The sequence below is a fragment of the Sus scrofa genome, chromosome 15 (assembly GCF_000003025.6).
Source record: "Sus scrofa isolate TJ Tabasco breed Duroc chromosome 15, Sscrofa11.1, whole genome shotgun sequence".
Lineage (NCBI taxonomy): Eukaryota > Metazoa > Chordata > Mammalia > Artiodactyla > Suidae > Sus > Sus scrofa.
In genome coordinates this window covers 60,424,632-60,449,999 of record NC_010457.5, presented here as the reverse complement: position 1 = coordinate 60,449,999, position 25,368 = coordinate 60,424,632, and the positions used below count along the sequence as shown (strand labels likewise).

The 25,368-nt window shown below is 39.4% G+C and overlaps 2 protein-coding genes across 15 annotated transcripts in view; one reads left to right on the top strand and one right to left on the bottom strand.

Annotated features, from left to right (window-relative positions):
- ARL6IP6 (ADP ribosylation factor like GTPase 6 interacting protein 6) overlaps window positions 1-10,412 on the bottom strand; it is a 33,404-nt gene extending 22,992 nt beyond the window's left edge. Inside the window, exons 1-2 of the mRNA XM_001926700.7 lie at window positions 8,965-10,412; window positions 7,193-7,246 (exon numbers count right to left, since the gene is read on the bottom strand). Of these exons, the coding sequence (XP_001926735.1) occupies window positions 7,193-7,246; window positions 8,965-9,361 (451 nt within the window). The 5' untranslated portion in view covers window positions 9,362-10,412. The remainder of the gene's footprint in view (window positions 1-7,192; window positions 7,247-8,964) is intronic.
- PRPF40A (pre-mRNA processing factor 40 homolog A) overlaps window positions 9,522-25,368 on the top strand; it is a 51,897-nt gene continuing 36,050 nt past the window's right edge. For 3 of the 14 annotated variants that reach the window (XM_021074551.1, XM_021074550.1, XM_013984127.2), the window contains exons 1-2: window positions 10,398-10,793; window positions 11,930-12,061. In XM_021074551.1, coding sequence (XP_020930210.1) covers window positions 10,584-10,793; window positions 11,930-12,061 — 342 coding nt within the window. In that variant the 5' untranslated portion in view covers window positions 10,398-10,583. Of the gene's footprint in view, window positions 9,650-10,397; window positions 10,794-11,929; window positions 12,062-12,553; window positions 12,785-13,399; window positions 13,480-25,368 lie in introns of those variants that run through there. The other 11 variants (XR_002338986.1, XR_002338987.1, XM_013984128.2 and 8 more) reach the window with 8 other exon arrangements.

The following is a 25,368-nucleotide window of genomic DNA, read 5'->3' as shown; positions in this document are numbered from 1 at the left end:
TAAAGAAGCCACACAACCCAAGAGAAAATGCAGCTATGTACAGCATTTTGGCAGATGGGCCCCGAGCCAAACTTGCAGACACATCTGCCCTAAGTGGAGCACAGAAACAGCAAATGGTTTGCTGTTTGAGGACTAGACTGCACTCCCATCCTAATATCCTGGCGTGGTCAGCCTCTAGAACCTTACCCAACGAATAGAGAGACCCTTAGTAAAGACTGAGGTGCAACCTTCCTACCAACCTGGAGGCTGCATGTTTGGAGACTGCTGTGGAATGATGGAAACCATCTAACTATCTAAAAGTGAGAAAGACACAAAATAATAAAAAAATAACAAAATGTGAGTCTAAAGCCCATCAAGCTTTTTCATTCAGGTGCTTTAACAGAACACCTGTCAGAGTTTAACATAGACATATTCTTTTTTTTGCCTTTTCTAGGGCTACACCTGCAGCATATGGAGGTTCCCAGACTAGGGGTCGAATCGGAGCTGTAGCCGCCAGCCTACACCACAGCCACAGCAATGCAGGATCCGAGCCACGTCTGCAACCTGCACCACAGCTCACAGCAAGGCCAGATCCTTAAACCACTGAGCGAGGCCAGGGATCAAACCCCCAACCTCATGGTTCTTAGTCGGATTCGTTGACCACTGAGCCATGACGGGAACTCCAACATAGAAATATTCTTTATTTTTTTATTTTTATTTTATTTTTTTTTTTGTCTTTTGTTGTTGTTGTTGTTGCTATTTCTTGGGCCGCTCCTGCGGCATATGGAGGTTCCCAGGCTAGGGGTCAAATCGGAGCTGCAGCCACCGGCCTATGCCAGAGCCACAGCAGCGCGGGATCCGAGCCGCGTCTGCAACCTACACCACAGCTCATGGCAACGCCGGATCGTTAACCCACTGAGCAAGGGCAGGGACCGAACCCCCAACCTCATGGTTCCTAGTCGGATTCGTTAACCACTGCGCCACGACGGGAACTCCAAGAAATATTCTTGATTTCAGAAATGTTTACTATTCCACGATCTAAGCACTTGCCTCACTTTGAGCATTTTAGTTAATTTTATATTCATTTTGAACTAATCAACAGTTATATCCCTGATAAAAGTGAGGTCACAATGATAGGGCTAAAAACAGTACATTGCAATATTGTGGGCCAGAGGTGCTTATGCTTCTGAGATTACTCAATTCACCTATGAACAAGCAGAAAAGCCACAGAAGCTGACAACTTCGAATTAAATTTTTAAGAAGTCCCTACCTTCACAATCCTAAGCTAAAAATCTGACCTTATGTTTTGTAAACCCATTTTACCATGAGTTTACGTAGCTTTAGGGAGTTCCCATCATGGTGCAGTAGAAATGAATCTGACTAGTATCCCTGAGGATGCAGGTTTGATCCCTGGCCTCGCTTGGTGGGTTAAGGATCCAGTGTTGCCATGAGCTGTGGTGTAGGTTGCAGACACTGCTCCGATGTGGCATTGCTATGGCTGTGGTGTAGGCAAGCGGCTACACCTCCAATTCCACCCCTAGCCTGGGAACCTCCATATGCCACAAGTGTGGCCCTAAAAAGAAAAAACAAAAAAAAAAAGCCATAGTTTTAAAAGGTACAAAGGCATATAAAAATTAAAACCTGCCTAAAAAAAAAAAAAAAATTAAAACCTTCCTTGCCCAATTTACCAATTCTACTTCTTAGAGCAAACAATTAAGAGTCTGTTCATTTTTTATAAAAATTATAGATATTTGGAGCTAGTTATGTACTAGAAATGCACACTATGTATTTTCTCAGTTCATTTTCCACAAATGAGATTCTAATCAGAAAAGCTGTCCTAAACTTTTTTCACACAATAATTCTGGAGACCTTTCATATCAGTACACACAGCCACAATTTCATTACATATTTTTATCATGCCACTTTTCACTATTAAAAATAATGCTACAAGTAATATTTTTGTACTTTATACATTTATACAAGGATATCTGTAACAAATTTCTGAAGGAAGAACTGCTGTTTCAAAGAATATACACCTTTAAATACACACATCCTTCTTTTTTCTCTACAGTTCAGTTTCCACCAGTTGATGACATGATGGAAATTCATCTATTTCATCCGTTACAACCTCTTAGACTCAATGTTTTCACCTAAAGCAGGTAGGAAATTCCTATTCTAATCCCTTTACTGGAATTCTATATTCACTTATCTAAAAGTACATATTTGGGGGAGATCATTTTTCAAAATACACAATTTTGGTTTAAAAATGTAGTTACTTTTCTAAGCTGTGGTTTCTTTTTTTCCTTTTTCTTTTTTGGCTACCCCTCGGCATACGTTCCCCAGCCAGGGATCAGATCTGAGCCTCAGCTGCAACCTACACTGCAGATAGAGCAATGCTAGATCCTTAACCCATTGTGCTGGGCCGGAGATCAAACCTGCATCTCAGCACTCCATAGATGTTGCTGATATCCTGTTGTGCCACAGCGGGAACTTGTAAAGTGTATTTACTTTCCTAAAAATATGCTGGCAGCTTAATATTTCTATAAAGGCTTCCAGCAAAGGACTATGATATGTTCTAAATATTTTAATTTTATTTAGCAATTTCAGGCTTACAGGGATGAGATGACTTTTAGAAGTTTTAAGAAGTCAGAGATGTGAAGAGTGGTTTGTACATATCACGTGTAAGCAGGAAAAATAAAACAAAAACTTCCCATGTCCCATACTGGGGAAGGTTTTTTACTAAAACAATGTTAAGCAATCAATTATATACTCTTCATAAAATGTATTCCTGCCATAAGTAAACAATGGAACTAAATGTGACAACACACTGATAATTTCCAAGTCCTCTTTTAGAGCTTCTGACACTTGAAATGTTTAAATAAACTGGTATTCTATGATATATAATGCAGTAGTAAAAAAAGAATGAGGTAGATCTATGTATACTGATACAGAATGAACTCAAGATATTTTAATAAAGCTGCAGGGAGTTCCCATCGTGGCGCAGTGGTTAACGAATCCTACTAGGAACCATGAAGTTTTGGGTTCGATCCCTGGCTTTACTCAGTGGGTTAAGGATCTGGCGTTGCCATAAGCTGTGGTGTAGGTCGCAAATGTGGCTAGGATCCTGTGTTGCTGTGGTGTAGGCAGGTGGTTACAGCTCCTACTAGACCCCTGGCCTGGGAAACTCCAGGTGCCACGGGTGCAGCCCTAGGAAAAAAAAAAAAAAAAAAAAAAAAAAAAGCTGCAGCATATGAATGATTCCAATTATGTTTTTTCTAAAACAGTGAAAAAAACTTCATATTTTAAATTATCATATATATGATATATATACATAAACAAATAGAAAAAGACCTGAAAAAGGTTAATGGTAACATTTGCTTTAATTGTTGAGACTTTTTCCTAGGAGTTCCTGTAGTGGCTAAGTGGTTAATAAATCTGACTAGCATCCATGAGTACACAGGTTCGATCCCTGGCTTTGCTCAGCAGATTAAGGTTCCAGTTTTCTGTGAGCTGTGGTATAGGTCGCAGAAGTGGCTTGGATCCTGTGTTGCTGTGGCTTTGGCATCAGCTACAGCTCCGATTCGAGCCCTAGCCTGGGAACCTCCATATGCCACAGGTGAGGCCCAAAAGAGCCAAAAAAAAAAAAAAAAAAAGAAAAAAGAAAAAAAAAAAAAAGAAGAGAGATTTTCCTAGTGAGACTGTATTGCTCATATAATTAACTTATGAAATTAAAAATGAAAAACATCTTAACATTATGCTAATTTTATTGCATTTTATTTTTTCCTTTTTGGCCACCCCACAGCACATGGAGGTCCTAGGGCCAGGGATCAGATCCGAGATAAAACTGCAACCTACCCGCCACAGCTGTGGCAACTTGGGATCCTTAACCCACTGAGCTGGGGAGAGGATCAAACCTGTGTCCCAGAACTCCCAAGACGCCCCTGATCCCGTGAGGCACAGCTGGAATTCCAACATTTGGCTAATCTTAAAAGTTGTAAAAACTATAACCAGCTGGCTACTAATAAAAGCTTAGAGTACTCATACATAAAACTAATCAAAAGCAAATTTTTCCAACTATATCAGACTCTATAGTTTTTCCAATTTAGGAGGATAGAAGTATTTTGAATAATTTAGTATTCTCTCCAAACTAAATCACATTTGAGAAGTAGCTCCAGTCTTTAAATCCCTTGAGCAATGTCAAGGTAGAAAGCTAGATAGCCTTGGATCTTCAAACTTATTATTTCCAAGTGCAGGAGCAGAGGAAACAGGCCTTTCCTCCCCTGCCAGGGCCACCTGAACAGACAGTTGGTGTACTGCAGCTACACTGATAAAGGTTTCCACCCAACTGCCTGTCCACCTGCAACTCAGCCTGTAGCAATTCCACTCCCCTTCCTACTGAAGAGGATAAAGCATGGAAGGGGATATTCTGACAAGTGAAACCTGATGAAACTTGAAAAATAAATAACATCTGTAGTTTTCAACCAAGACGAGTGTTTTTTTTCCTTTAAATTTATTTTTATTTTTGCCTTTTGTCCTTTTAGGACTGCACCAGTGGCATATGGAGGTTCCCAGGCTAGGGGTCTAATCGAAGCTACGGCTGCCGGCCTACACCAGAGCCACAGCAACGCCAGATAGGAGCCTTGTCTGCAACCTACACAACAGTTCACAGCAATGCCAGATTCTTAACCCACTGAGAGAGGCCAGGGGTTGAACCTGCAAACTCATGGTTCCTAGTTGGATTTGTTTCTACTGCGCCACGACAGGAACTCCTTTTTTCCTTTTTAAAAGTATGGTTGATTTGCAATGTTGTATTAATTTCTGTTGTTCAGCAAAGTGATCCAGTTACACATATATATGTGCTGATACCATGCTCATCGTGAACCTTTTTTTTTTTTTTTTAAAGTGGCCACAACCGCAGCACTGGAAAGTTCCCAGGCCACGGATCGAATCCAGGCCACAGCTGTGGCAATGCCGGATTCTTAACCCACTGTGCCAGCCTTGGATCAAACCCAAGCGGCAACAGAGGCAATGCCAGATCCTTAATCTGCTGCACCACGGCGAGAACTCCATAAACTCTTTCAAAAAAAGCTATAAAGAGGGCTTCCAATGAAGACTTTTTTCAAAGAAACAAAGATAATAAGAGAATAACATCTCAGCTCCTTTAGAAGTTGAGTTTCTTAACAGACATTTACTCTGTTAGTCTATTAGACGTTAATCAACTTTCAAGAATTGTAATTACTTTTTTTTTTAAAGGGCACACGGAAGTTCCCAGGCTAGGGGCTGAGTTGCTGGTCTACCCCAGAGCCACAGCCACGCCAGATCTGAGCCATGTCTATGACCTACACCATAGCTCAGGGCAATGCCAGATCCTTAACACAGTGAGTGAGGCCAAGGATGGAACCCGCCATCCTAATGGATACTAACTGGGTTTGTTACCCCTGAGCCAAGTAGGGGGCAAGGGAACCCAAACTGTAACAATTTTTGAATTTGTTTGTTAAACTGCACTTCTGGCTCCGCACAAGTATTTCTCAAAACTGTGGTACATCAGAATTACTTGTAAAAAAAGGAAGATTCTTAGGTCCCACCTTGGGCTGAAACAAAATCCGGAAGTGATTTGTAAAAGAACATCTAGGTGATTCTTACACATACCAGAATGAGAACTGCTCTTATTGAACTATGTTAACCTTGGACTAGGATTAACTTGCAGTAGTGTATAAAATTTTTATCAATATGCCTAGAAAGAAAACTCATGGAGAGTAGTTACTGGGCTCACATTATTTGTTGCTAAAAACCAACCTACTTTCAAATGAAGAATTGAGGCAGCATACATTAAAATTTAAATATAAGTCACTGAAATACAAAGATAATAACGTGCAGGGCCAATAGTAATTATGATAAAAAACCAAAAGGTAATACACAATCAAGCATTACATTTTGCTCTGAGGTTCCTAGTAAACAAGACAAAATAAATATAGTGAAATATAACAGTAAAAAAAAATCTGTATCATCTGATAAAAGGCTGGATTCTGACTTTTCTGTACCTAATGGATGACTTAAATGTTTGTTAAAGATTCTGAATTTATGTGAAAACTTTTATATCAATTGTAAAAAGGTAAAGATATAATTTTACAGGCATTTCCTCAGCTAAGGCATTTCCTTGGCTATAAATTGGTAATCTTGTCAACCATTAAATAGCAAGTTAGAATCCATGCCTAATTCTTAAGATTCTTTTTCTGCTGCTTTACAGGTTGACAGATCAATAAATTCTATAAAAAGCCTTATAATCTTGGTTGTTTTTCAGAGATGAAACAGTGTTGTTACATACACTGACAAAATGAGTTTAACTAAAAAGCACATATTTTCTTAAGCAAGAAGTTGAGTCAAGTATAGGCAGATTTTCATGAGACATTTAGCAAACTAATTTGTTTGTAATTTGAAGATAAAGGTTTTCCCTTCTGCAAGATCAGATGGACTATACTTCATGAGGACATTAGCCTTGAAAAGGTAGTTTAAACAGCTTAGCTGAGATTGGGGGAGAGAATAACACGCAGGATAGGAGATCAACCTAACTTACACTGCCCCCCCCCACCCCGCAGCAATTGGGGTAATTGGCCAAATAAATTATAGCTAATAGGAGTAAAATGTGATAGAGGTAAAGTTCTGAACTCTTTAAAATCATTTTAGCAGAGAAATGATAAATAACCCTGAATTTTTCACTACAAACCTGTAAACTATAGCATTCTACAGACATTAATTTCTGACTCTTCCTGTTATGATTAACCTGTGTTAAATATGCCCAGTATTTTTTACATTTTTAAAAAACTAAGACGCTTATAAGGAGATTAGAACTTAAATTTCTCCTGATGTCTGCTAAAGAAGTTATCTTTGCTAAGTTTGTGAGGGAATGTTTCCTATTTACTTTTTTTTAAATTTCTTGGAAGTGTAAAGAGTCTTTTCTAAAAGGCAACTAAAAAATGTTAAGATTCTCTGGGTCTTTGTTACATACAGTAGTGTTAAAAATATATTCCTAGTGTGTGTAGTATACACCCATACATATATACAAAGAAAATCTAATACAATTTACCACACATGTATGCAAATGAAAGATTAAGACAATCAACTGTACAAGTGAATATAGTAGATATTTTACCCAAAATTTTGTACAGTTTAAACATGACCTAGAAATCAAATCAAATGACAATAAAGTCCATACCTAACAGCCCAGTATGAACATCATCTTCATTCTTCAAATTCTCAGCATGTAACTCTGTAAATACAAAAAGGGCTTTGGTAAAAAATGATTCTGGAGTTCCTGTCATGGCTCAGTGGTTAACAAATCCGACCAAGAACCATGAGGTTGCGGGTTCGATCCCTGCCCTTGCTCAGTGGTTAAGGATCCGGCGTTGCCGTGACCCTGCCCTATAGGTTGCAGACGTGGCTCGGATCCCACGTTGCTGTGGCTCTGAGGTAGGCTGGCAGCTACAGCTCTGATCTGACCCGCAGGAGTGGCCCAAGAAATGGCAAAAAGACAAAAAAAAAAAAAAAAAAAAAAAGATTCTGTACTTTGAACAGTAATTCAAAGGCTAGAAAGACATTGTGGAACTGCGGAAAGTGCTTTCTTTGGAGTCTGAGACAACTGGGTTCAAATTCTGATATCATTTACTAGCTATGTGACCTTCAGTAAGCAAATAAGATGTTTCTGTGAATCAACTGACATGTACATAAAACATGGGAATTTTTATTCCCTAGGAATGTTGTGAAGACATTTTATGTAATTCAGATTACTTCGTTTTGCCTCAGCTCCTTTCTCCATTCTCCAAAATAGGCACAGCTCAATGTCTTCTGCAGTGGACTTCCACTTATCCAGTTTTATGACTTTATGAACAAAGAATCTCTCAGTGCAAGAAAGAAAGAAATTGCCTAAAAGACAAAACTCTGAGTTGCTTTGGAAAAAATGCAGGAGAGAAGGGATAGAGGAATGAAACATTGTCAAAGTTTGACATTGAGTTTACACCCAATACTATTGTTTGAAGAGGTAAAACTCATAATTAACTTGCCAATTAGTCTTCTCTATGAAAATCCAGCATGGTAATCTGCTACATGCACCTGCAGCCCACAAGGGGCTTGGAAGCAATGAGGAAAAATAAAAACTTGAATTAAACTGACTCGGATAACAATGCGTTGGATGCTTTTCATACTAAGGTAGTTTTGTTTTTTTCTTTTTCAGTAACTTAGCCAAAGTCACACATCAGTGAGAACTGAGATTTAAACTCAGGTCTGATTCCTTCCACTGCAATATAAATTACCTAACCACATAATATATTCATATAAGCTGTGGAAAACCTTTCAAGGCACATCTGTTCCAATCTGGCCAATATTTCAACTTAAGACACCGGGAAATAAAACTATCAATCGGAGAAAAAACAGACTCAAGATCCCGCAACAGAACTTTACCACTACACTGGGTGCAAACCTAAGACGAAACCGAGAGGTACTAATTTTATCTATACAAGAGAAATTTGGGTTGTAGGATGCAAATCCTTGTCCTTCAGGAATTCCTTAAGTGTACAGAGGAATCAGTGTATTACACACATCTTTAATCATTTGCAGATTAAAGTCTTTGAACTTGCATAGCCTACTTTAATTACACTTTTCACCGTCTTCCTTTAATGATGGTTGTCTTGAATTTTGCTTAAGTTTGCTAAGGTTTTACCCCAAGTGTTCACTGACTTTAAGATACTTTTTCTCTTTTTCATGACTACCCACTTAATGAAGACCCTTTCTTAAAATAGGTCTCCTGACCACAGACCAAGGTCTTCCACCTTTAAGAAAAAGAAAACAAAACGGGAAGGCCAAAAAATGCGGATGAGGACTCTGGATGGAAGTCGCTACAGCTTGGTGGCCTTTGATAGGGAGAAGGAGCTGAAGCCGAGAGCCACGTCCAACCTCAGCTTAAAAAACTATACAGTTTCTGGACTTCAGTACCTTTTACGATCAGGTAGGTGATGGCGAGGAGGAAGGCAAGGAGGATGGCGAACAGCAGCGAACAGAGAATTGAGAGGACCTGGACCGGCCAGCGCCGAGCTCGGGTTCGACCGCCCGCATCCGCCAAGATGCCATTCCGCTTATCCGCCAGGAGGGAAGACCCGTCCCCATCTGGCCGGAGGAGCGAGTCCTTTCTAGGTTCGGGCGACGCCCTGGCCGAGAATTCCGCTCGCAGGTCACGGGCTACTCGGTCGCATCCCTCCTCCTCATCGACTTCACCCTCACCCCAGCTGTCTCCCTGAGTGGAAGCGGAAAATGCCGGCCGAGCGAACGGGACAGGGGTACCCGGACGACGGCGCAGAGGGGCCGGGCGCCTCCCGCTCTCCACGAACGACATGGCGGGAAAGACAGTGAGGCCCAGAGAGCGAGCGTTGTTCACCAGCCCCTCCCCGCGGTCCCAGCAGCCAATCAACGGCCCCCCCCCGGCCTAAACCACCAGACAGAGGCGCGCAGGGGTGCGCAAGGGTGGGCGGCTGGGCGGGTAAGGTGCTGTGGAGTTGGAGAGGCTGGGCGTCCCAGGATCAGGGTACTACCCTCAAGCTGTAGGAGGGAAGGCGAGCAGAGAAGAGCGCAGAGGGGAGGAAAGAAGAGGCCGAAGGCAGTCAAGTCCCCTATCCCTGCACAGGTTCGTCTCGCCCTGAGACCTCGGCCATCGCAGCGTCGCCTCTAAGCAAGAGCGCGGCCCGGCAGCCCCAAAGTCGCACCTTCGTGGCACCCGGTCCTAGCGCCCGCCATGCGCCCTAATACACATTACCGACTCAATTTGTTTTCTCACTTTTACGCCTTACACTCGCTCCTACCTCCACCCCCGCTTCCCTCCACGGCAGTTCACCACCCCGCACCCTCACCTCCCTTAACAGCCCATTCCTCCTTCCCTTACGTTTTGTTCTCCCCGCCCCACTACAACTTCCCACCACGCAGCTTGGCACGCCTCCGGCTCCCCTCACTCCCCTATCCCGGCGCCCGCTCCCCAGTTGGATCTTACGGAGATCGAACCTTCTCAAGACCCCTCCTCTAGCCTTCTTCGCCCCCTCCCTCCAACTCGATCCGCCCCCCGCGCGCGCGCGCGCGCGCGTATCCGGCCACCGCTAACGCTAGAAGCTTTCCCCACCCCCACCCCCACCCTACCATCCCACCCCACCCTACCACCCCACCCCACCCCAGGCGGCCTCAGGTTTGTGGGGGCGTACGTAACTCGGGCGGGGGGTGAAGGTGGCAGAACCCCACTGCCCCACCCCCTTCGGGGTGAGGCGAACTAAGCTCGGGAGGCTGAGACACAGACGTCTTCCCTTCCCTGGGGTAAGTTACTGGAGTTTTTCCCCAAGAGGACTTGCAACAGAAACTTCCTCCGTCCCCCTCCCCCCTCCATGCAGGCGACGCCGAGTGAGGCTGAGGTTGGGAGCGAATCGCCGAAGAGCTGCGTGTCGGCAGCGCAGTCTGATTGGACAGCGGAGAAGCCTGTCAGCTTATTGGCCCCGCTGGTTCCGCCCCGTAGCGCAGGGCAGCCTTTAACCTTTGGCCCCAGTGGGCTCCAGCCACTCAGATCGCTTCTTGTTGGTATGTGTAGCGGCAGTGGCCGCCGGCGGAGCAGTCTGAGCCCGACGATGAGGCCGGGGACGGGAGCTGAGCGAGGAGGCCTCATGGTGAGTGAAATGGAGAGCCATCCTCCCTCGCGGGGTCCCGGGGACGGGGAGCGGAGATTGTCCGGCTCAAGCCTCTGCTCCAGCTCTTGGGTCTCTGCTGACGGCTTCCTGAGGAGACGGCCCTCGGTAAGGGATCGGTGGGGCAGGGGAAAGCGGCACAATGAAAACGGAGTCAGAGAGAGAGGAAGCTTTCTCCCAAAGGAGAAGAAGATGAGAGTGGACGAAGGAAGAGCTCGAGATGGTGGGATATGTTCCGGGGGAGAGAAATGGAGGGCGGGGGTGCACAAAGAAAAGGAAGTGGGACCCTGGAAGTTGCTGGTGGGTTTGGCCTAGGCAGTTGCGCGTTGGTTGTGCTGGTCGCGGGCGGGGTGAGCGTTTTGGAGAGGTAGGCCTGACTTAGCCGTGTTGGGGAGGCGGAGATTTGATTCTGTAGAGTCTAAAACAGGCTGCCAGAATTTCTTCACCTGTGTTAGTGGTGTCCGTAGCGGGAGGACAGCTGGGAGAATTGGCAGGAGATAGTTACCTGGTTTTAAGGCCTGGAACAATGAAGACACAGGTAAAGAAAGTAGTTGTCTTTTTATAGGAGCTCGTTAAGATGGATGAATTAGTTATTTACTTTAGTATCTATGAATGACAGACCTCGGTCTTTGGGATTTTTTTTTTTTTTTGGCATAAGTAATTTTTCTCAAAGATTCTGTTGTAAGTAGTATGTTTATGTATTAAGAGTGAAGTGTTCCTGAGGATCCATACTGTTGGTGTTTTATAAGGGTAGCCCTTATCTGAGTTAATTTGGTAACTTCGGCATTTTAAAGTTTAAAATCAATGTAGAAAGTAAGGATAAATGGCGCAATAAAATAAAAATAAGCTGTCTTATATCTGTGAAGTAGGACAAAGCTGTGGTTTTCACCATGATAGTTTTTAGGCTGGCGTTTAAACTGTATTCTCTCACTTTAGCAAGCCATTTAGTAATTGATTAAATCATCATGTTTTAAAAAATGAATTAGGTATCCAGTAATGATTTTAATTTTTTCCACTTTCTGAAATTTGCTAAGTTGCAGATTTAAGACCAGAAAGTAAATGTTGAATCAATAGTTTAGTCACATATTAGACAAATATAATGTTATGCGCATAACTGACTTGTTGAAGTCAGATTTTTGAGAAGCATTTATTAGTCTTCGTTAATTTTTGAGATGCATTTATCGGTCTTTGCTAATTTGTAAATTTTCCTTTTTTTTTTTTTTCTTTTTTTTTTTTTTTTTCAGATGGGGCACCCTAGCATGCATTATGCCCCAATGGGAATGCACCCTATGGGTCAGAGAGCGAATATGCCTCCTGTACCTCATGGAATGATGCCGCAAATGATGCCCCCTATGGGAGGGCCACCAATGGGACAAGTAAGAATGTTTTGTTTTACTATGTATTTATTTGTTTACTTTTTACCTCTGGTGTTCTTGTGTCAAAATTCAAAATCTGGGTCAATATTTGCAGCTGTTTTGAGTTTTAGTTTATGCCAAAATAATATTTTCAAATAAGTGAAATGTGGAATTGTGTCATTTACCAAATTTGTTTGTAATGGAAAGTCTTCTGTATGAGAGGTTAACTTTCTGAAGCAACAAAGCTGAGTTGTTTTTGTTTTGTTTAATTTGAAAGTAGCAATGTATACCTAGGCTTTTTAGTTTAATTACTTTTCCCCTCCAAGTATGTCAGTTGAAGTAAATATACTATGTCAATGTAATTTATATTGGTGGACCATGTCTATGCATAGAATCTGGAAATAGCAATTGTTTAAGCCTTTGGCTTAGAATGAATTTTATTCCTGAAATAGCTTCCTATTTGTGGTGTCTGTGTGGTGGGGGTGGGTGGAGGTGGGAAAGTTCTACTCTGATTTGGTTTTTCATAGGACGGTGCCATATAGTTCATTTTCCACTTACACTGTCTTGTGTCCTCGTTTTTTTTTAAATGCTTATTGCTTCCGCACTCCTGCTTTTGAGCTGTCCCTTCCATCTCCAACATAAATTGTAAACAGACATTTTGTGGGAGTGATTTGGACCAAAAGGTTTTAATGCTGATTCAGTGAATTCAACAGAACTGAATTCCTAGAAAAGCATCCTAGAAAGGTAACAGGTTCAATTACCATAACTAATTTTGTGCCCCCTCTGAGGTTCTATTATACCATATCTTTTGGTGGCTGAGTTCTTTCCATGTAGTATCACAATAAAGCATCAAATATTTAGGCTAACAAAAAATTTGGAAAGCCAATCAATTAGGTATGATCTTTTTGTTAATTAGTACTGTTTACTTTGATAATCATTTAAGCCTTGATGGTTTGAGTTACTGGTGAAATTATAGTGGAGAAAGGAGCTCTCTCTGTGTGCTTCTTTTTACATAAGAGTAGAAGAGCTTAATGTCAGGTGGTTTTCTTTTTTATTTGGAGTATAGCCCGTAATTTTGTATAAAAGTCTTTATTCAAAGACACTATGCCCAGAAGATTCTGCCTTTAGGAGTTCTTTAAATAAAAAACTATTTATTCTGTTACTCTGGAATAATACAAGTTTTAAACTCCCTAGTTGATGGAGAAACAATTCTGATTTCCTCTTCTGTTTCTTTCCATCTCTAAACAGCAAGGAGCTCTTATTTTCTTAGTAGAGCTACTCTAACTAGATAATGAGCTTTAAAAAATATTTATTCTTTAAATGCTCTGGTTCTTATTTAAAATTAGTTTCTTTCCACAGAAAGATAAAATAAAACAATTTGCTACTGCCAGATGCTTCTCTCTTTTCTGGGGCCTTCTGTTTCCATTGGGCCAATCAAGGTAAGTTTTGCAAGGGATTGACCTGCTTACCCTTGCTGTATTGGTGCTATTGCACTATCAAAACCAAGATACCAGCTAGTTTTTCTAGTTCTATGCAGATCTTATTTTATTTTTTAAGTACTGTCATGTTTCTCATTGACATAAGCTGGTCACAGTTTGCTTTACGGCCCCTTCTCTTTAGCTGTATGGTGCCCATCTTCCTAGTAAGGTTACTTGCTACTTGGCTCACATCCATTCAGAAACTCTGAATTTTTACCGTACGGTTTTCTTCTACTTTTTTCCTAGGCCAGTATATGCCATGGGCCTTTAAGCTTACCTCATTATATTTAGATGTTTAGAAGTCTGTCTCTCTCTGTTGGCTCCTGTTAGGATAATGAATGAATGCCTTAGAGTTCAGCTCTGAGGGACTCAAGAGGACCCCTTTTTTTCCCTTTTAAATTAGATTATTCTTTTTTTTTCTTTCTTTCTTGATATCTAACAAATATTGGGCCCAAATCTTGGTAAAAATTCTTATTTTAACTTTGTTAACAGTCTGGGAGGGTATGGATAATATAAAAATCATGTAGTCCAGAAATCTGATTTAAAGCCCTATAAACAACTTCCTTAAAATAAAAAATATTTAGCAAAATTGATTCTTTTTTCCACATCATTTCCTCTGTCTACCCACCCTCAGAACTATTAGTAAGTGGTAAGTAGTCAGAAGGTAATGAGAAGAAATAGTGTGCCTGTATAGTTCACTGCAGTGATACACAGTTGTTAGGGATCAACTGCTATCTAATTTTAAAAAGTTAACTCAGGGAGTTCCCTTTGTGGCTGCAGCGGAAATGAATCCATTTAGTATCCATGAGGATGCGGGTTTGATCCCTGGCTTCGCTCAGTAAGTTAAGGATCTGGTGTTGCCGTGAGCTGTGGTCTAGGTCGCAGACCAGCTCAGATCTGGCGTTGCTGGGGCTGTGGTATAGGCCAGCAGCTGTAGCTCTGATTCGACCCCTACCCTGAGAACCTCCGTATGCTTTGGGTGTGGCCCTAAAAAGCAAAAAAAGTTATTTCTTAGACTTTGGGACTGTAGGTGCTGTAACTTTCATATATATTGCCTAGTTCACATTAATTTTTTTTTGAAATGAAGCAAATTATTTAGATTAAGAGAGTAGTTTGCATTTTGTTTTAATCCAAGAGAAAACCTAGATTGCCTTTTATGGAATTCAGCTTGAATCTATTAGTGGTAATAAATATTTAGAAATTATCAAATAGAGCTCAATAATACACTTTGAAGTTTATCTCAATTATCTATCATACAAGTTAAACTTGACTCTTACTGTACATTAAGTTCATTTGGGAAGCTATGCATCTGCTTTTACAGAATTATAGGATCTTACAGTTGGAAACTCAATTTGAGTAAGTTGGAAGATACCTTATGAGTTTATAAATGTTAATAACATAATAATTTTCCTGCTTGGTAGCAGTATGCAAATTTCCAGTAGAGATTTGTATTAAGATATAATTACATATGAAGCTGTCATCTTTTTCCCAATGTATTGTAAGTAATGTTTTGCTTTAAAATATTTTCATGTCTTACTCTTTTGTTGTCTTTTCTATATAAACCATCCTCATCACGGGTGGTTATGCCTTAACTTAAGCCCAGGAGAATCTGGCTTTTCTTTTTTTTTTTTTTTTTTTTTTTCCCATTAAATTTTTTTTCTTTTTTTTTTTTTAAGGACCATATTGTAGCATGTGGAAGTCCCCAGTCTGGGGGTCGAATCAGAGCTGCAGTTGCTGGCCTGCACCACAGCCAGAGCAATGCCAGATCCAAGCCATGTTTTTGACCTACACTGCAGCTTGCAGCAATGCTGAATCCTTAACCCACAGAGTTAGGCCAGGGGTTGAACCTGCATCCTCATAGATACTAGTTGGGTTCTTAACCCATTGAGCCACAATGGGAAGTCCTCTTTCTTTAGTTCTTAATTTTTCTCTTTTAATGAGAAGAATTAAGGTCCCTTTTAGCTCTAACAGTCTTTGATTCAATTTAGATAATTTGATAAGGATAGGTGGTATATATAAGGTTTTATGAGTTGATATGGAAATAAAGACAAAATTAGTTACTCTCTAATTCTAATTATTTAGCACCTTTTTCTTTTGTTCAGTAAACTGATAAATGAACAATTGTTCTTTACAAATACATTGGATTTTCCTGTTCTCATTTTGAGTAAGGAAGGTTTTTATAGATCTTATTTTTATTCCTGCTGCTCTCTGGGCTTAAGTCATTGTGCTGTCATGCCTGGTATACTCTTTACAATTTTTTAAGCTGTTTTTCTTGCTTCAAATCTGGTTCCCCCTTCCCACACATTCTCTTAGATTTCAGTGAGTTACCTCCTCCAAGACCTTCCGGTGTTGTTCTATGATTGTAGCATAATGTCCACATTCCACAACTTAACTTTCAACAAACTCCTATAGTATAATTCACAGCATGATTCTGTGCTGCATGTCTTCACATTCCCTAATTTGAACCCAGGCTGGTTCTTTTCATGGTATCTTGAGTGATTTTATTACTTAATCCCTGAGCTTAAGCTGTTTTTCTTGCTTTCCTGCCCCCAGCTCACTACCACCATAAACTTTATTTACCAAAGTCCTGCCTTCTCCAAGAGGTCCTCAGCAATGAATTTGCCCAGAGTACATCTTTCTTTCAGATTATTAAAATAAAATGCTACGTAATCTGCCCATAACTCTTACTCTTCCACCCATTTTAGGACTTAACTATTGACTTGTTTTATGGTTTATTTGCTTTGTCTTCCCAATGAGTAAAAGATTGTAAGCTCTTTGAGGGCAGGGGCTCTATTCTGTACTTTAAGATGTTTATAGGTGCTGAGCAAAGTTCTTGGCACATTGTGGTGCTCAGTAAATTACTTGTTGAATGAATGAAGTGAACACAGATTGCTACAGTGTAAGCCAGAAAGTTAGTCATTGTTAGCTGTGACTGTCTTTAGTAGTTACTTAAAACTTAACGTTGTTACCATTGATTTTCAGTGTCTGCCTCTATTGTTGCTTTTTCTTTTGACAAAATGGCAGGTAAATAAAATGAAATACATAAGTAGTTTTTGTTTGATGAATAAAAGTAAAAAACTTTCATTTATTTCAAACTACAGGCAAGTGTATTTCTGGCTATATGGCTTCATAGGTGATCATCTTTAAGTTTTACCACAGATTTTTCCATACCCTAAGGGAAAATAATTTGGACTATAGACCTGCCAGAGAAATCCAGTGCATTAGTTTCTTTGATTTATCTGACTAATCTGATAAATTGATTTGTTCCTGTTACTTTTTGAGTTATTCTCACTTTTGAGTATTTACAGAATCCTTGCTGTTGAATTGGACATTAGCCAGTGACAGAGGGACCTTTTTTAGGTTATCTGCTCATAGATTGTTGAATCTAGGCAACTTTTTGTATACACATTATCCAGGTGAGTACATTTTAAAAATGGAATTGACCCATAGCTAATGTGTTGGTATAACTTTTGGACTGTGTGTATGGTTAGATTTTGATAGGTTTTACTTTCATTGTCTTTAGATAGCAGCCCATTTAAACATGAACTAATCTATTCAGAATCTTCAGCTAGTTAGTGTTTTTAAGTATACAGGGATTATTTGGAGAAATGTAAGAAGATCCTGTAACTTTGAAAGAATAAGCTGTATCTCTCCACCCCTTTGAGAGTCACAGGGCACAGTATTTTCTGAAGACATCTTGTAGAAGCCTTTAAAAACTTAATATTTTTTGGTTTCGAAGTTCCTGTCTTGGCTCAGCAGAAACAAATCACATATCCATGAGGACACGGTTTTGATCCCTGGCCTCACTAAGTGGGTTAAGGATCTGGCGTTGCCATGAGCTGGGGTGTAGGTCACAGACGCTGCTCAGATCTGACATTGCTCTGGCTGTGGTGTAGGCCAGTAGCTATAGTTCTCATTCGACTCCTAGCCTGGGAATCTCCATGTGCTGTGGGTGCGGCCCTAAAAAGACAAAATATATATATATATATTTTTCCATTTTTTTCCTCTTTTATTGACCATCTTCCTTCCCTGACTTCCAGTCTCTCTTAACCACTCCCCCTCCTCCCAGTACCTGTTTATTTTACTTTGTCTAGCACATTGCATGGAATTAACATTGCCTGGAATTAGCATTTTGTAAAAATGCTAAACTGGAACCACTTACCTATTAAGGAGAAAAAGGCAGTATGGAAATAAGTTAGTATTAACACACATAAATGTAACAACTTAGTAGTGTGGAACAGCTGTAGTCATTAAGAGTGAGTGCAAAAAAGGAGATCAAACAAATCTCAACAGGTTAACCTGTTGGTTTTTAATTGGGTTTGTTAGAAATGATGATACGACATCCAGCCATTATGAAGTAATATATTAGTAGTTAGTATAGATTTGGCACCTATGTATATCCAGAGCTATGTGCTGGAGTTTTTGTTTTTGCTTTATCTAGAGAAATAATAGGTCTAAGTTGTGAAGGTTTTTAAGTGGGAATGAGTAGTATACACTGTCTTATATGAGGTTGTCATTAGTCGTCATTCTTATTTCCATACCTTCATATTTCCATGGTCAGTTTAGCCTATAGACATTGTCCACTTTAAGTCAATAGCCCTTTAAGCCTCTTCTTGGCCGTGGTATTATATTAGTACAAAGATGAATGATATATATACTCTGCATTCAGGAAACTTACAAGTTTCACTGAGATGCCTGGCTGAACTGTGTTTTCTTTACTGCTGATTTGGCTGTCACAGTATTTCTGGACATTTGGGTATTTAGTGGAGACGCATCTTATTTGTTTTCTTTTTATCATGTTTCTTTTACTCATTATAAAAAGTTAATTGTTAGTGGTTTCTGAAGATGTGGTATTTTGCTTGACAGGCTTGAGAGATAAATCTGCTTTCTCATTTGGTACATTGCACTCAAAGTGGAAATCTCAATCATCTCCAAATCTGGGTGTTGTTTTTAACCTTGTGTCTTAAAGGACTAAAAATGCCAGCAGTTGAGAACTGGATTGTAATACAGTTTGCTTTATATTAGGCTTTTAAAAAAAAAAACAAAAACAAAAAACAAAATTTTCATCTCATTTATCTTAGACTTTTATTTTTCTAACAACATTTCCATAATCTTAATCATTAGTCCTGATCTCCTCTTTGGACTAAGACTTTTTTTAAGTTAACCTTTTGATTAATGATGTGTATTAAGTTTCTGTTTGAAAACATGTGCTTGGTATACTTTCTTTGGTTTAGGTATCAAGAAAGTTGTTACTTCTCTGAAAGTTTTTTTTTTTTTTAGAAATTTGGTGTAGGTTGCAGACGTGGCTTGGATCCCGTGTTGCTGTGGCTCTGGTGTAGGCCGGTGGCTACAGCTCCGATTAGACCGCTAGCCTGGGAACCTCCATATGCCACGGGAGTGACCCTAGAAAAAGTAAAAAGACAAAAAAAAAAAAATTAAGATCGTTACATTTATGATTGTTTATTGAATATAATAGAAAATTACCTTCTTTCCTTGTACCTATATAAGGACTAGTAATAAAATTGTCTACTAGAAGTGTTTGAGTCTGTGTATTACACTAGTAATACTTACATACATTAAACATGCTCTGTGGAGGTCCCAGTGTAGCACAGTGGCTTAAGAATCCAACTGCAGCAGCCTGGGTCACTGCAGAGGTGTGGGTTGGATCCCCAGCTTTGTGCAGTGGGTTAAAGGATCTGTGTAGCTGCAGTAAAGGTTGCAGTTGTGGCCAGGAACTTCCATATGCTGCAGGTGTGGCCACTAAAACAAAACCCTCCAAAATATGCTCTAAGTCTTAAAGGTGCCACATGATTGGGAAGAAACTGAAAGTAAAGTTTTACATAGACAAATATATAATGATTTAGCTAGATATAATACTGAATCTAGCTTAAAGGAATTGGGGAAGGAGATAGCAATAATCTTGGGTTCCTCTGTACTTGCATCCTAGAGGGCTTGTGTCAAAAGGAGGCTTAGATGACTTTTAGAGTAAGTTCTGTAAAGTCTTTGATTCTCTGTGACTTAACTGAGACACTGTCATTTGTGTGTCTATATCCCCAGTATGTTTAGAGCTTTTTAAAAATGAAATGAGTTTCCATTGTGGCTCAGATTATGAACCCAACTAGTATCCATGAGGATGCAGGTTTGATTCCTGGCCTCGCTCAGTGGGTTAAGGATCCAACATTGCCGTCAGCTGTGGTGTAGGTCGCATTTGCGACTTGGATCCTACATTGCTGTAACATAGGCAGCTTCGACCCCTAACCTGGCCTGGGAGCTTCTGTATGCAGCAGGTGCAGCCCTAAAAAAGCAAAAAATAAAGCTAAAACAAAAGGATACAGTTCGTTTTTATTCAGCTCCTTTTCTAAGTTTTTGCATCACAAATCAACACCCGGTGGTTTTATATTTTCTGTACCCTCATTTAAGTTAAGATGTTAGCTTGGAGTTTAGCAAGAGACTGTAGTCTAAGTATCACTGAATAATTTAAACTATTTACTTGGCTTTTTTCACATAGTTTTGTTTTTTTTTTTAAGATTTCAGGGGATGGAACTATGATACCTAATTTATTAGAATTATAATTTTTACCACCATGTTTGTATTTAACTTATTTATATTCCATATTAAATTTGATCCTCCTGACTGAAAAGTGGATTGGTTAGATGGATGTCCAATTAATAGATAGGAATGGTAGGGCCTAGAGAATTGAGTGAACTATAAAGTGGCATTAAAGAGCCAGCACTAAAGTTTCCTTAATCTGGGAGTGACTTCTCATTACATGTATTGATTCCTTCTGAAGTTGATGGTTTTATGATATTTAGTAGCACCTTTGAAGAACCAAAGTACCTGTCTAAACAGATAGCTTAGGAATAGATGAGGAAGGGGCAACATGAGAGATACTTTTGTTGTATGAGTTGAAAGAGACTGGTGATAATAAAAAGGCTTTCATTTTTCAAGCCTGTTCTAAGTGTATTCATGTATTATTCCATTTAATCCCTGCAGAATCCTATCAAATGAGTACTGTTTTTCCCTGTGTTATAGGTTGAAGAAATTGAGGCCCAGGTAGGTTAAGTAAATTAGCCCAGGATCACACAACTGGTGAGTGGCCAATGGGGGTGGGAATTCTGGCAGTCTGACTCCAGAATGCAATAAATAGCTACTATACTAGGCTTCTTCCCTGTGTGGCAGCATGAAACAATGTCACATGAAGCTAACCTCCTTACAGTCTGAAGGAGTAGTATATATACTGCAGGGGTTCTAAACTCTCTAGGTTGAAAGAATTTAGCAGGCTAAATACTTCTGAATACTGGCAGTTGACTTATTAAATGGTGAGGTTCTATTCCATGTGGTAGCAGTTTGTGCAAATACTGTCTTTTTTTTTTTTTTTTTTTTTTTTTTTTTAAGTTGATCTAAATGTTTCTTGGAGTTCCTGTCATGGCTCAGCAGTTAACGAACCTGACTAGCATCCATGAGGACACGGGTTCAATCCTTGGCTTTGCTCAGGAGGTTCAGGATCTGGTGTTGCCATGAGTTGTGGTGTAGGTTGCAGACTCGGCTCGGATCCCGCATTGCTGTGGCTCTGGTGTAGGCCAGTGGCTATAGCTCCGATTCGACCCCTAGCCTGGGAACCTCCATATGCCGTGGGAGCGGCCCAAAGAAATAGCAAAAAAGACAAAAAAAAAAAAAGAAAATGACACGTCTGGAATTTATATATAATTGTAGGTGACGAGGAATTAAGGTTAAATGATTGTTTCAAAAGGCAACAGCTTACTTTAGGTTGTTAAGGACATGCTTTAAATAGGCGTTTCTATTTATTTCCAATTGAATGAATATTTAGTTACAAAGATGTAGCTTCTACATTTATTAAAAATGTATTTTTTGTATTCATTCATATGTTTGTTTATAAGGTAAGTTAGTGTAGGAAATAATTATTTTTAAATACTGTACTTAATAGTCTCTCTTAGGTGTACTATGGAATTATCTTTAACACTTAAAGGTACAGAGTATAAAGGCAAGAATTAATTAATTTTTTAGGTAATCAGTTTGCAGCTATAACAGCAAGAATTGTTTTTAAAAATGAACCAAAGTTAAGATTTAATATTTAGACAAAAGATAGTTATGCTGTGATTTCTTTCCAACAGGAAAAACGTCAGGAAATAATAATCATGAACAAAAAACTTTTTTTTTCTTTTTAAGGCCGCACCTGTGGCATATGGAAGTTCCCAGGCTAGGGATGGAATTGGAGCTACAGCTACAAGCCTGTGCCACAGCCACAGCCACAGCCATAGCAGGATCCAAACCACGTCTGCAACCTACACAACAACTCATGGCAACACCAGATCCTTAACCCCTGAGTGAGGCCATGGATCCAGCCCACATGCTCATGGATCCTAGTCGGGTTTGTTAACCACTGAGCCATGACCAGAACCCCTGAACAAAGAACTTTTGAGGTGCCCATGTGCAGACGTACATTTTTGTTTTCATATCATAATAAAATTGGGCTGATTTACTTTAAATTTTGTACTACTGACTTGCTGTAGCATTGATAGGATTCCTTTTATTACTGTACCTTTTTATCTAGAGCGATCAATGAATCATGTTTGTTTTATCTAACATTAGAAATTTTCTAAACTGGTGTACTAAATAAGTGGATTTTGTGGTGCTCCCTAGTTACCTTTTTTTTTTTTGATTTTATGATTTTAATTTTTTCCATTATAGTTGATTTACAGTGTTTTGTCAATTTCTACTGTACAGCATAGTGACCTAGTCATACATACATATATATATTCTTTTTCTCACATTATCCTCCATCATTTTCCATCACAAGTGACTGGATATAGTTCCCTGTGTTATACAGCAGGATCTCATTGCTTATCACTCCAAATGCAATAGTCCTAGTCCATCCCACTCCCTCCCTCTCCCCTTTGGCAACCACAAGTCTGTTCTCCAAGTTAATGAGTTTCTTTTCTGTGGAAAGATTGATGTTAGATTCCAGATATAAGTGGTATCATATGGTAGTTTTTTTTTTTTTTTTTTTTTTTTTTTTGCCATTTCTTGGGCCGTTCCTGCGGCATATGGAGGTTCCCAGGCTAGGGGTCGAATTGGAGCTGTAGCCGCTGGCCTACACCAGAGCCACAGCGACGCGAGATCCCAGCCGTGTCTGCGACCCACAGCACAGCTCACGGTAACGCCGGATCCTTAAGACACTGAGCAAGGTCAGGGATCGAACCCACAACCTCATGGTTCCTAGTTGGATTCGTTAACCACTGAGCCACCACGGGAACTCCCATATGGTATTTTTCTTTCTCTTTTTGACTTCACTTAGTGTGAGAGCCTCTAGTTACATCCATATGGCTGCAGATGGCATTATTTTGGTTTTTTTTTATGGCTGAGTAGTACTCCATTGTATATATGTACCACATCTTCCTAATCTGTTCATCTGTCGATGGACATTTAGATTGTTTGCATGTCTTGGCTATCGTCAGTAGTGCTGCAGTGAACATACAGGTGCATGTATCTTTTTCAATGAAAGTTTTGTCTGGATATATGCCCAAGACTGAGATTGCTGGGTCATGGGGTAGTTCTATATTTAGTTTTCTGAGGTATTTCCATACTGTTTTCCATAGTGGAAGCCCCCTTTTCTCCACACCCTCTCTATCATTTGTTATTTGTTGACTTGTTAATGACGGGCATTCTGACAGATGTGAGTTGGTACCTCAGTAGTTTTGATTTGCATTTTCTCTAATCATTACTCATTTTTTATTTTCTTCAAATGGGTAATTCTTCTGAGAACATCTTCATAATTGATTTAAATTTTATTGTTAAAAATAGAAACATATCCACAAGTTGTTAACCATATTGTATATCTGAATTATTATTTTTTAAAGGTATCAAAGTATCCATTAAAATTAGATGTTTAATATTTTAGGCAGATGACCTTATGTCTCACATAAGTTCTTCTCATTCTATTCTGTCTCCTAATAACTAAAAATTATTAATTATAGCGTGTAATATTTTTGCCAAAGTAGTTTCTGTGGAAATGTGTGAAGCTCTACAAGGTTGTTTGTGAAATATTTTTTTTGGCTGTACCTATGGTATGTGGAGGTTGCTGAGCCACAGCCATGGCAGTCCTGGATTCTTAACCCTCAAAGCCACTAGGGAACTCCATAATTTTATAGTGTGCTTCACATTAAGCTCAGTATGATCGACCACTTTGTAGTTTTAAGAATTACTTTGCTTATGGAATTTGTTGTGGCATTATAGTAGCAACTATTTTTCCTTTTAACTACTTTGAACCAAGTTTTTATCTTCATTGAACTTAAGATGTCATCATTGATAAGACACTCCATTTTGTTACTTGCCCTAAGCAAGAGGGGGGAAAAACCCTAAAATGAGAAGTCTGCAAATAAAGCTGGGATGCCAAAGAACTATTCTCTCCATGTGAAGCAAGAAGTAAATCTACCATGCAGAAAGTGACAGTAAAATAACTTGAGTGTCTCAACTTTGGTTATGGGCAAAGGGAGGAAAAAATAACTTCTGAGCCACAAGCCAATTCTCATAAACTTCCATTTCCATTATCAGTGTACTGTTAAAACAAAAAAATAGGTAACTTAGAAAATTTGAGTCATGGTCTCAGTTTGAAGTGTGGGAAGAGCAGCAGTTGTGAAAACTGTCAAATTCTGCTCTTTAATGATTTTCAAATATTGTTTGCCGTGTCATTGACCTAGTCTAGTGAACGTGTTATATATGTAAGCTCTTTTGTGCTTTGTTCTTTTTTTTCCTCCTCAGTCAGGGCTGTACCTGTGGCATATGGAGGTTCCCAGGCTAGGGGTCAAATCAGAGCTACAGCTGCTGACTGTGTATGCTACAGCCACGACAATGCAGGATCTAAGCCGAGTCTTCGACCTACACCACAGCTCACAGCAATGCCGAATCCTTAATTGAACCCGCATCCTCGTGGTTACTAGTCGGATTTGGATTTGTTTCTGCTGCGCCACAACAGGAACTCTTCCTTTGTGCTTTGTTCTTAGATTGGATTTGATCACCGTTCTTATGAAGTAGGGTATTTCGTCTTGAAATTACTTCTTTTGTACAGTCATTTATACTGTTATCATGTGGAAATGCTCTGTATTTACATGTTTAGTTTTAAAAATGCCATTCCAGAAAGTGCGGAAAGTAGAATGAGAAATAAATAACCCATAGTTCATCTCCCTAATGTAATTATTATCATTTTTGGTAAATTTTATTTCAAAATTTTATGTGTGCACCTGTTATTTACAACTTTTAATCATGGTGTACACAATTTTGATTATGATTTTTTCCTCTTAACATGGAATCGTAAGCATTTTTCATATTGCTACAAAGTCTTTGTAGCCATAGTTTTGATATTTGCTCAATGTGGAATTTAAGTATAGTTGATATAATACTGTGTTTTAAGTGTACAGCAAAATGATTCCATTATACATATATATGCATGTGTCTATATTTTTTAAAAATTCTTTTCCATTATAGTTTATTATAAGATACTGAATATAGTTCCCTGTGCTGTACAGAAATCCTGGCTCTTTATCTGTTTTATATATGGTAGTGTTAAACCCATACTCCTCAATTTATCCCTCCTCCCTGATGTCTTTAATTATTATGAGAAAATATTCATTTAAGTTTTCAAATTTCAATTTCTCCATTTAGCTTAGAATTATAGCTTTTTGGATATGTTAGTAGCTTTTGATTTTATATGCAGATTATTTTAATATCAGGCCATTTCACTCTGTTGCCCACCATGCATCCTCCTATAATTAGTTACTTAGTACTTAAAGAATTCAAGTGTACTTTGCCGTTAGCCTTAAGCCAAGTTAATTG